We start from the raw sequence: 12312 nt of genomic DNA on the forward strand, positions 1-12312 counted from the left end.
GGGGCCACAGACCATGTGGCCCCCCGGTTCTGAAGCCTATGCCTTTGGAGGTATTTTTTTACACCAATCAAGCTGTAAGAGTGCATTTTTTCTTATTATTACGGATGCTGCTTCAATTTTACAGGTATAGAATTGTGGCTCTGTGAGTAGCACTTTTGTCTTGTACAGCTGGGGTCCTGAGTTTGATTCCAGCTTGAGCACTTTATTTAAGAAATGTGTTGATTCTTCCCATGGGAGTATTTGGAGTACCAAAAACATAGTACCCACTAGGGCAGAGAACTGTGTGTAACAATTTTATCCCTAAATTATGAAAATTATTGCCCTATTCATCACATAGAACAGTGAAAACAAACTCAAAATAACGGAAAGTCTGTTTATGGATAAAGAGGTCCGGACTGGGATTCACAATAGGCCCTGGCATTCTAAGTACACAGAGGCCCAAGCAGGCCCCACCAGCCCAATAAATAATGTCTATGACAATTTACAACAGCCTTCTGGCATTTGCCTGAACCAACAGATTGCCATTCCGGGCCTGTGGGTAACCATATGTGACAGCTGGTCTGTGAAAAAGGGGAAACCCCTTAGAGGGCACCTGCACACACTGGAGTTCACCATAATAAAAGAATGCTTTAGGTTAATTTCATCCAGTCTTCACCTAAATTAGCCCTTATCCTGTCCCTGGTGCCACTAGGGTTGCCAACTGGCCGGTAAGGTTGCCACCTTTTAACAAAATTTTCAATGGCAAGTGGTGGTGGTGGTGGGGGGGAACAAAAGGGGTGGCCTGTGACATAAAGGGGGTGGAGCCACGGCACTGTGGGCTGATGGTAGCGAAAAGAGTGAGTTTTGATCAGAATAAGGGCGGGCCAAGGGCTTTTTTTAGGGGTATTACAAATTTACTGGCAGCTACATTGCTGGTAAATTTGTAATACCGGCCCCGGCCATGCCGGTAAACTACTGGCCGTGTGGCAACCCTACTGGCCGGTAAAAATGATGGTTGAGCCTAATGTTATTAATAGGGAAAAAAGAAAAATATATAGTAAGGCTGGTATTTTTTTCCAAAAAAGGTGGCAACCCTAGGTGCCACTGTGAAATAAAAGTCAAGATTACTTTTGGTCAGTTTTATTAACTGTGAATATCTAAATTAGCCATCATCCCTAAATTGTGTTTACAGGGACCCTCAGAGTAAAAAAAACACCCTCACAAGGTTATTTAATTTCCTGCCACAAATTTAACTGCACATTTCAGATTTTCAAAGATTAAAAGCTCTGATGTGGACAGTATTGCAGTAATGACACAGAAAATGAAGTGATTTTACTTTCTTTCCAGAATAAAATAATTGACTTCAGATAAACTATTTTTATTGCTGACAAAAGTAGGAGCTGAGGTGGGAAAAACGAACTGAGACCGGGTCGTCGCAGCCTCTAATGGCTGCCTCAAAATACACCATCCGCGCTTCACTAAGATACTGACGTCACTGAGCTTCTATACGTGCAGCTGAGATGCTACAGTCTCGCGAGATGAGATTTGTGACGTCGAAGTTAGGTTTCAGGCCGGAGCCGATAAACAGGAGTTTAATGGCGATTCTTGACTGCGGGCTGTGTTAAGAAAAGCAGGACAGCATAGACGATACGCTTTAGGGTTTGTAAAAAGACTATTTGCGGGATTAGAAGCTGTTGAATTGTACCTGTCACAGGAAGGCTGGGCGCCAGAGCAAGGCCAAGACAAGCATTTAAACGCACTAAGCCATAAAGCCTCAATAATTACGCATTGAAGATTTCTTTTCAATTAGCTTTTAAACTTTCGGATTTATATACGATAGAGTGTGTTGTACTTGAGTGCAGGACTGTCTGTGAGTGGCGCATCTAGTTTACAGCCATAGAGAAATCATTATGGGCCCCAAAAACATGGGGGGTGGGGGCAGATATTCTCCATAATCCGCATGTGGGGACAGTAGGACAAGGGAAGCCTAATTTACTAGGGGTGCCAATGTTTTAACCCCCCTCCCATGGATGTAATCAGTGGCTTAACTAGATGTTACTGGGCCCCACAGCAAATTCTTTTTTTAAACCCCCAAAATGTTTAGAGGGTGACTTGTTTTACTATTATGTATTGAAACTGTATATGAATTAGGGCCTCATGGGCCCCCCTGTATCTCCTGGGCCCCCCTGCAGCCGCAGGGTCTGATTCCTCTGTAGTTACACTTCTGCATGTAATTACTTAAAAAGCTAGATTTTAAAAAAATGTATTGGACTTACTGATCCCTAGTGCACACTTACAGTATAGGAACAGTTTTGGGGATTTGGAGTGCCTAGGGGTGATTTGGAACAGTATGAAACGTGGCAGCACTTTGTTCCTTTTATTCCTGTGCCAGGCTATTGTTTATCTAAATAGAGCAGCAGCCTGCGCACCCACCAGTGAATACAATTGCTATCATAGTGACACCCCGCCCCCACTGTGAATCGGTCTTTCCACAGTTGTAAGCTGTGCAAAATAGAATTTTTTTTCTATATAGTTAACCAAAAATGTAATGTATAAAGTAGGGATGCACCGAACCCCCGAATCCTTCGTGAAAGATTGGGCCGAATACCACATATGCAAATTAGGGGTGGGAAGGGGAAAACATCTTTCACTTCCTTGTTTTGTGACAAAAAGTCACTCAATTCCCCGCCTCGTAATTTGCATATGCAAATTACGATTCAGTTCGGCTGGGCAGAAGGATTCGGAAGAATCCTGGTGAAAAAGGCCGAATCCTGGATTCAGTGCATCCCTAGTATAAAGGCTCTAGTGACTGGATGTGTAGCATAATAGCCAGAACACTACTTCCTGCTTTACAGCTCTCTATTTGGTTACCAGTCAGTAACCAATCAATGACTTTGATGGGCACATATGGATAATAATAGTGAGGTGCGGGCCGGCCCGCTACCCGGGGGTTCGGGCCGACTTCACACACTTCTTTGCCACCGTCAAATGCTGGCTTCCGACTTTCGGGTTCTTTTTTTATAGACGCTGTGCCTCCTCGCCTCTCCCCTTTTGTGACATCATCGGCGGGTCTATAAAAGGAACCCAGAAGTCGGGCGTGGGTGGAGGGAGGGCGACTTCTGGGCTCCTTTTATAGACCCCCGCCGATCACATCATCACTAGATCATAACTGTTTGCTTTTGAATCTGAGCAGAATGCTGAGGATCAATTGCAAACTCACCGAACCGTTATTTCCCATGTGGCCCCCTCTTAAAGTCGCTGACTAACTTAAGGTGGCCATACACGGATAGATCCGCTCGTTTGGCGATGTCGCCAAACGAGCGGATCTCCCTCCGATATGCCCACCTTGAGGTGGGCAATATCGGGCTGATCCGATCGTGGGCCCTAGGGCCCAACGATCGGATCCTAGCGTTCGCCAAACGGGCGGTCGGATCGCGGGACCGCATCAACGAACAGATGTGGCCGCGATCCGACGGGATTTTTAACCCCATCCGATTGAGATCTGGCCGACTTTCGGCCAGATCTCGATCGGGGAAGCCCGTCGGGGGCCCCCATACACGGGCCAATAAGCTGCCGACACGGTCTGTCGGCAGCTTTTATCGGCCCGTGTATGGCCACCTTTAGAGTTAGAGAACTGAAAAGCAGGAAGTAGTGTTCTGTTAGATATCAGCTAACTCCAGCCTTTATTGATGACTATTGTGCAAGACTAACTTTTCCTTTCCTAGCCATCTTGTTGTCCCCTCAGACTTGCCAGTGTTAATTTGAAATCAGCATGGCCTAATGGAGAGAATTTGAGACCTGTAAGGTGTTACTGCAGCTATTTTACCTTTTCTTTATATCCAACATTTCCTTTGTCATATGCTACCAGCTCTATTTGCTTCACTGCCCCAGTGTTTGCATTAAAGGGATCCTGTCATCGGAAAACATGTTTTTTTCAAAACCCATCAGTTAATAGTGCTACTCCAGCAGAACATGACTGGGGGCAGCTGGGAAATTGACAAAATGTTTAGCCCCATGTCAGATTTCAAAATTGAATATAGAAAAAACTTTGCTCTTTTGAGAAATGGATTTCAGTGCAGAATTCTGCTGGAGCAGCACTATTAACTGATTCATTTTGAAAAAAAATATATATTTCCCATGTCAGTATCCCTTTAAGGTGCAAAAAAAAGTCTACTCCTTGCCTGGATTCATATTCTCCTTCCATTTTGTAAGTGCATGCATTTATGCTGATCGTATTTAGCCACCCTTTTAAGATCCTCCATATGAATTTGGAAAGTCCCTTTAAAGGGAATGTCAACCCGAAATGTTTTTTTTTTTTTGTCTAATAAAAGAAAACATAATTCTACGCAATTTAGCAATACACATTCATTAAAAATGTTCTATGGTTTTTAAGTTGTGTAATGTAACTCTACTGAAAGCAGTGTTTGTCCCTTATATCCTCATGGCTCAGACTGTTGATACAAAGTAAGACAAGGCAGCTGCTGAACAGACCTGTCTTTCCTGGGAGCTTTTGCAACATTGTTTAAAAAGTAACAAGCAGGAATTAAGCAAATGCTGCTTTCAATAGCAATTGTTTTTAAATATAATATGAAAAGCACTGAACATTTTTAATGTATATTGAAAAGTTACTTAGAATTATGTTTCCTTTTATTAGGCAAATTTTTATTTTGTAGTTGACTTGCCTTTAAAAAATAACAGCCCTGGCCATTACTTCCATTTGCTAAAAACTGCACCGGTACTTTGAAGTTTGGCTCTTCATTCTACTGTGTATCAGCCCCTGGGCCATGGAGAGGGTCTAGCAACAAGATGGTGGTGTGGCAGCTCCATATGCCAATGCTGTTTTCAGAGAACAGGACCATCCTGGGGTCTCCAGTTAGCTATTATAATCACAGGTATGCCTAACATTTTGCCACAGTGATTATAATTTTTTAACTTTTATTCGTGGGACCTTTCTGAGGCATATAACATTTGGAGATAAGTAAATTCTGTGAGTTGCCAATAGATTAGAAGATTAGTAAACACATGTTGAAAGCATAATATAAATTCACAAGCAAAATTAAAAAAAATAAATGCCGAGTTCCTTATAACACTGCTGTTCCTACAACTGATAGGTCTACTGAAGAGCTTACAAATCCCTAAATGAGAATTATTGTCTGCTTGAAAAAAATTTCATTATTTTAATTTACTACAATAAGTGTTTTTTTTTACTATATATTTTGAGTTACTAAATGCTATATATTTGGTAGGAATGCTCAGAATCCAGGATTCGGTTTGAAATTCTGCTTTTTTTCAGCAAGATCTGGCCGAATCCAAGTGCCTGGGCAAACTGAATCCAAAAATTCACATGGTTTTCGTCTCGCAAACAAGAAATTTTCCTTTTTTTTTTTTTCTAAAGTAGTGGATTCACTGCATCCCTAATATCTGAACTAATCCATAACTTCAAAAGCATTTATTTCCACCCATAAATTATTGCACAAGCTCTTTGCCCAGTGCATTTAGTGGCAATGATATATATTCTTGTCCAAAATACTTTGCATTCTTTATCCCAGGGTATTTTCTGTTTTGTCTGCTCAGAATGGGTCCTGGAACTCTGAGTGTGCTGTATTCTATTCTAAAATATGTACGATTAAGCATATTTGTGCTTTTTGAGGGTTTGTAACCAGATTCTCAACCCACATTTTGCCATTCAGTTTTTCATTTGAAGAGACCATTTTATTAATTTTCTACTTTTGCCTTCTTGATTGCTACTTGTTGCAGAATTTTGATGCTTCTGCCCCACTTTTTCAACGCTTTACTCTTCGCTCCTGTTAACATCCGTACATTTGAGTTGAACTCAGGGTGTTCCTTAATGCCTTTACACTTCTTTCTTAAGGGAATACATTGCAAACACTGATGGTATACCACCTCAAAACAACAACCATTACTATTCTGTGTTTTATGTTAAAAACCAAGTCCCAATCTACCCATTAAGAGTTTTTACATTGACAGTGATGAGGTTCAGGAGGGGGCTTGAGGGCCAGTGGACACCAACTTTTAGCCAGTTTTCTCACTGAACAAATAGCACCATCATGACTAACAGAACTTAGTTTAGAAGATAAACATTGGTGCGTCACTATATCAAGAACTTTGGCAAAATCTAAGTAGACTTCATCTACTGCAGCACCACTGTCTAACGTTCTACTTACTACTACTTTACAGCAAGTACGTTTTTTTTTACACAGTCTGTCTTTCATAAAGCCATGCTGATTACACAACAGTTCTCAAAGAAAAAAAATGGGTGAGGTTAAGAGGATCCTCTCCAAAAGATTGTTTTTTCCCCCTCTTCTAAATGGATGCCATCATGTCTCCTAGTAGTATATTCTGATGAATGAAGCACCAGAGTTTATTGTATGGTCTCCATTTATGTATAATTTTCATAGCACCCCTGAAGCTTCTGTTTTGTTTTGTGAACAAGCCCAACTTGGCCAGCCTTCCTTAATAACTAAGACTTTCCAAATCCTTTGCCAAGGCATTCTTCTTTGGTCTTTCTCTGTATAATAATAATAATGCCTTTTGAGCAGTGGAGACTAAAACTGCACTGCATTGCTTTGTGAAGGGGAAGTATGACCATCTTTTCCTGTGAATCTATCCCCTTTTTTAAATACAGCTAAAAACCTTGTTGGCCCTTGCTGATACTGTCTGGCATTGCTTGCTACAGCCAAGTTTATAATCCACAAGTACACAATGATTTGCCCATTAAGAATATAAGTAAATTGCATATTTTAAAGTCCTGGATGCATACTCTTACAGTTATGAACAATGAATCTCATCTGCCTGTATGAACTTAATCGGCCTGCAGGTTGTGACACTGTGTCAAAAGCTTTGGCATGATCCAAGTAGATCACATCTCATGAAACTTGACTGTCCAAGTTCCTATATACTATTATATTTGTTTAACAGGACGTCTCCTTCATAGATCCATTCTGATTACTACTCCCCTGATTACTATATCCATTCTTCAGAACTTAATCACAAATGTGGTCCCCTAACACACTTTTAAATGACTTACCCAACTCAGACAGGTTTGTAATTGATTGCCAGGTTGAGATCATAATTTCTTTTTTAATCTTGGACTAGAATAGAATTAGCATTCTAATCTACCTCCTATATTAAATCTACAGAAAAAGTATTTTAATTGTATGTGGATTTCTTAATTTGTATGCTGGTCTGCATTATGAAGCAGCCATCTTCAATCAACCTGAGCTGGTGTTAAAAATGTTCAGCTCCCAATGGAAAGCAGGGCAGTGTTTTGGATATAAATAATTATATTTACATATTCCAAAAAATGTACTTAATATTTCTAGTTACTATCCTCTTAATCATACATTCAAATTTAATTTCTTTAGCACTATACCCAACTAGTTATATTGATTTTTTATGCCAAATGCAGCTATACCTAGTTTCCACTGAGTAGCCTTTCTTTATGCTGCTGAAGAGTTCATTATATATGATAAATAGTCATATACTTTGGCCAGATATTTTAGTGAATGGTACATCACTGCCTAACAATGACACCACTGATCTGAATTAGTGCTGATACCCTACATATGCTGGTCTTAGATATAATCTTTTATGTCGAAAGTGGTCATGGAGACCACTGGAGAAGATTTTTTTTTTTTGTTTGATTTCCCACCCCTGCTATTTCAAATCTTGTCTCTATGGCTGCTTTTGTAAGCAGTGGCTGCTTATGTTTATGCATCTCTCTTTTTCAGTACTTGTTGCAATACTGATGTTTATAAGCAGTGGCTTTATATTTTTATGAAAGCAACTCATTCCTCTGACTTGTCAAGTTCATAATCTTTTTCATACCAGGAATACCTAAGGAGTTCACTTTTCTCAGACTGCTCATACCGTTGCAACTTCATGCTTTCGAGTGTTTCATCCTTCTACTTTTAAAACATTGCTAGGGTCATGTCATCTTGGTCTTTTGGATCTTAAAAATTGTTAAGCGTTGCATTATGAATTTCATTCTGTGCATACTTTTTGGTATGTACCTTATGTTCTTTTCCCCCGTTAAGAAAGATTCTACCATTTCTATTCAGATATTTCATTTTACGTCTCCATTTCCTATTTAACTGTGTAGTTATGTTGATGACCAATGATGCAACCAACTTTTTTGGCCATATAAGATCAGTCTTCATCTTTGGGTCATCTGATATCGTATCTGCTTCTATTTAAAAAACAAAAAGTAAAGTACTTATTTTACTCTTACATTAGACTGACTAAAGTTGCTTGTTTTTCTACAGAATTCTGGGTTTCTGCTCCAAGAAGATTCCTCAAAAGTTCCTTTTGGGCTTAAAAAAATTCTAAATTTATAGTTCGGGACTTGATATTTGTGCCTTTTGGCATTTTAAGAATCAAGGAAAAAAAATAGTGCTACAATGTCAAAGTCTTTTCAACAATCATCCTTAAGCAGAGACTTGCAACCCCATCATAGGCGTGATACTACAGGAACAGGTCTTCTTACCGCTAATCAGTCATTATCTATTCCATCTTCTCTTGGAAGAATGAACCAAGGGACTAGCCGTATTGCTAGTTTGATGAGTTGTGGAACAATTTCTAAATTAAGTCAGCCAGGATCTCATCTATCTAGTTCCTCTTCTCACAGCTTGCCATCTGTCTTTAGCCTTGGTGCCAGAACTACTCCTCTATCTTCTTCACTTCGAGGAGATTCTGATCCGGCCAGTAAAATTTTGGCCAGCTTTGGTCTTTCCTCAAGGGATTTGGATGAGTTAAGCCGTTATCCTGAGGAAAAGATAACTCCAGAAAACTTGCCACAAATTCTTTCGCAGCTTAAGAGGAGGAGGTCCGAAAGCATTCCATTGGTGAATTACAGAGATGGTAGATCACCTCGGGAGCAGTTAAGGGTTCCTAGTGAGGAATGGGAGGATGAAAGAACTTACAGGAGAGGACGTTTTGATGATCGGCTTTCAAGCCTTAACTCAGTGGTTGACTATGACCATGGGAATCATGCACAAGAGTCTAACTATCGTGATAGAATGGAATTTGAAAGTGATAGACTAAGAGAAAATAAAAGGGTTAGTGAAGATAATCTCTTTCGTGATCCCCCATATCAAAAATTTGAAGATGATTATGAGAGATTGAGGTTCAGCAGACCACAAGAAAGAGCAATCTATGAAAACAACAGAGGTTATCCCTCAAGTAGCAATATTGAGGATTTCCATGGATTGTTACCCAAAAATTACCCACATGTCTGTTCTATATGTGATATGCCTGTTCATTCGAAGCAGGTGAGTCTTTCATCCTAGGTATTCTGTTAACCTTTGCTCTATTTTTATTTGATTCATGTGAAACCCAGAATACTTGCTATAATTCAGCTGCCATAAAATGTATCCAGTTGTGGTTCTAACAAGTTTTTCTTCCTCAATTATCAATATTTGTTTCTGGTGTTGATACAGAATCTTAATGATATTTTGTTAAGATTTTTTTAATATTCCAAAAATCCTTTGACTTCTATAGCTGTAGTTGGAAATTGACCATATTTATTCTGCTAAGCAAATTTCCCTTCGTAGAAATGCGTAAATAACCGTTTAATTGTACTTTGGATCCTAAAGCCTATCTTGAAAAAGAAATAGTAGAATGGCAAATTCTTCTTTCTACAGATCTGTTTTTCTGCTTTTTCATCTTTTATATTTACATTTTCTAAATCTACTCCTCAGATATTTACTTTATAATCTAAATGGTTTTCTTGACGTCACCATTTTACTTTTGGGGGTAAAAACCTTTGTCTATTGTTTTATATTTCTACATTTATTTTTTGGGGAGGAGTACAAGCTTTTTTTCCCCTTCATTTACTTTTATTAATCGAATGGGCTGCTGTCGCAGTTGTAGCGCTTAGCTTCTGGTTTTGGCAGAAGTCGTGTTAGGGGGAAGATGCAGAGCTGTAGAGTGAGTCGCCCTATCGCCGTTTTGCAGTACACAGGAAGTAGTGTTTTCAAACAGTATTTTTTTTATAAAGCATTGATTTATGCAGGGTAGATTATTAGTGGGGGGGAAATGGATTTTTTAATACAATTTTTTTTAGTGTTACTGCTCCTTTGAATAAAAGATATTTGCAGTGTCCATAGCTTTAGTGTTTAGTTGGATACAATAGCAGTTTGCACTATTGGTTTCACATTTGCTACACAAATAAATAACCGTGTATAGTATCACTTATGCAAGCTCACATCTATTGGTAGCAGTGTTTTTTTATTTTATTTATTTGTAACAATATGGTCTTTACAGGATTGGACTCAACATGTCAGTGGACCCACTCACAGAAGACGCAGCCAGCTTCTACTTGAAATGTAAGTTTTTTTTCATGTCACAAAGAAAGAGAAATTGGCAGCTTAGTAGAGTTGCTTGAAACTTTAAAAAGTAATTAATGTACACAAAGAGGAGATTGATTACCCACACATTTATAACTTTTACAAAAAAGGCATGTTAGTGCAACATTTTTGGCCCAAATATGTATGCTTGTGTGCCAGCAATGTCCTTCATTTTAAGTCAGCCTACATTTACTATTGGTTAACTAAATATATAGTGGGGCCTTGGCGTGTTGCATGAACTTACATATTTTGGCCAAAATATATAAATGAGACCTCATTTTTGTAGCATTGTTTTCCAGTTAGTTGTGTGCCTTCCATATAATGACACAAGTTCGGGATCCCCTCAATACAAGGGTCACATACAGGTGGCCTGCAGGCTTGATGACACTGTTATGGCATTAAGGGCCATATTATATTCAAAAAATGCTGCTGTTAAACTTAATGTTAAGTTAATTGTCTTTGAACTTGTTTTCTGTCTGTTCATTGGCCTAGTATTCAGGACATTTTGGATAGCATTGTCAGTGAAGTTTTTCGGAAAATGATGAGAGATGGAGACATAACCTTCAGAGCCTCTTTGGTCCCTTCTGTCTCTATGTGCAGAGATACACATCATCATCATTTCATCATCATCATTTATTTATATAGCGCTGTCAAGATACACAGATCAGATATGAACGGAAAAGTATGCATTTTTGTGCCAATTTCTATCTTTCTGTCTGCATACAGGCCAACACAGTGGAGATCTCCATTTGCCTTTAGGGTAAGGACACTCGGGGAGATTAGTTGCCCCAGGGACAAATCGCTTCTTTGGGGGGGGGGATAATCCCCCCGAACTGCCTTCCCACCAGCTATAATGAAAAATTGCCAGCGGGATGGCACTCGCGGCGCTTCGTTTTCCGATGTCGCCCGAACTTTCCTCCTGCAGCAACTTCGGAAATGCCATCCCACTGGAGATTTTTCATTAGAGCCAGGCGGGAAGGCAATTCGGGGAGATTGTCCCGAAGAAGAAGCGATTTGTCACCGGGGCTTCTAATCTCCCCGTATCTGCCCGTGTGTCCTTACCCTAAGCCTTTATGGTGAAGACATACAGAGCTACAAGTAGCTACTTGTTGGGGTACAAAATGCCAAAAAAAATACCCTGGCATAGACAATACTGAGAATTGCCTCTGCTAAAACAGTTTCTTAGCAAAGCCAATTGTCTATTTTGTAGCCATGATAAGTAGCTGATACTATTAGCTCTGTGTGTTTTCACCCTAAAGGAAAAGTAACCTTTTTATTTTAAAATCCTTAGGCTGGGGCCAGACGGGCTGAAATTGGTCTGCTGAAATCCGTTGGGCAATTTCAGTTCCAACTGCTAGCAGAATCTTCTTATCCTTATCCTCCAGCCTTGTGCCGGCTCCAGCATAAACACTCGGTGGATATTGAAGAAGAAACGCAAGACTGCATTTTTAGCAGAAATTCACAGTGTTACTTGCTGGAGCCAACACAGGGCTCCCGGAAATGCAGAGAGAAGATATTCTGCTAGCGGTTGGGCATTAAATCAACCTGTGGATTTCAGTCCCGTATGGCCCTAGCATTAAGAAGACTCTAGACATCCCTTAGAATTGCATACCTTAGAATTGCATACCTTTCTCCTGCCTTCAGTCTTGTGGTGTTTTTAAATCACAAGCAGCTCATTATAGCTAGTTGCGGTCAAACAATTTGGAGTATTTCTGGTAATAGTTTGTAAAGTTACACGAGTAGGTTTAGGAACAGGAAAGGTGAATACAATTTATAAGTTACAGGGACCTATATTTGACAAGTGCTTAGTTGACCAAACACTTTGCCCTGGCAGTTGTTTGACTTAAGTATGATTCATTTCATTGGATCCTCTTAATTCTTACCCACCTTTACCATACCACAATTACTTATGTACCTGCCCCTGCCATCACTTCTATACCTCTGCCTGGCCTTCCTATCTTTCAAA

General features: G+C 39.7%; 1 protein-coding gene across 6 annotated transcripts in view; it reads left to right on the top strand.

Moving 5' to 3' along the window:
* The first annotated feature begins 1480 nt into the window (after positions 1–1480).
* matr3.L (matrin 3 L homeolog) overlaps positions 1481–12312 on the top strand; it is a 43826-nt gene continuing 32994 nt past the window's right edge. For 4 of the 6 annotated variants that reach the window (XM_018242132.2, XM_018242133.2, XM_018242135.2 and 1 more), the window contains exons 1-3: positions 1481–1638; positions 8265–9269; positions 10264–10325. In XM_018242132.2, the coding sequence (XP_018097621.1) occupies positions 8400–9269; positions 10264–10325 (932 nt within the window). In that variant the 5' untranslated portion in view covers positions 1481–1638; positions 8265–8399. The remainder of the gene's footprint in view (positions 1639–8264; positions 9270–10263; positions 10326–12312) is intronic. The other 2 variants (XM_041586140.1, XM_018242136.2) reach the window with 1 other exon arrangement.

Source organism: Xenopus laevis, chromosome 3L (assembly GCF_017654675.1).
Source record: "Xenopus laevis strain J_2021 chromosome 3L, Xenopus_laevis_v10.1, whole genome shotgun sequence".
In the NCBI taxonomy this organism is placed as follows: Eukaryota; Metazoa; Chordata; class Amphibia; order Anura; family Pipidae; genus Xenopus; species Xenopus laevis.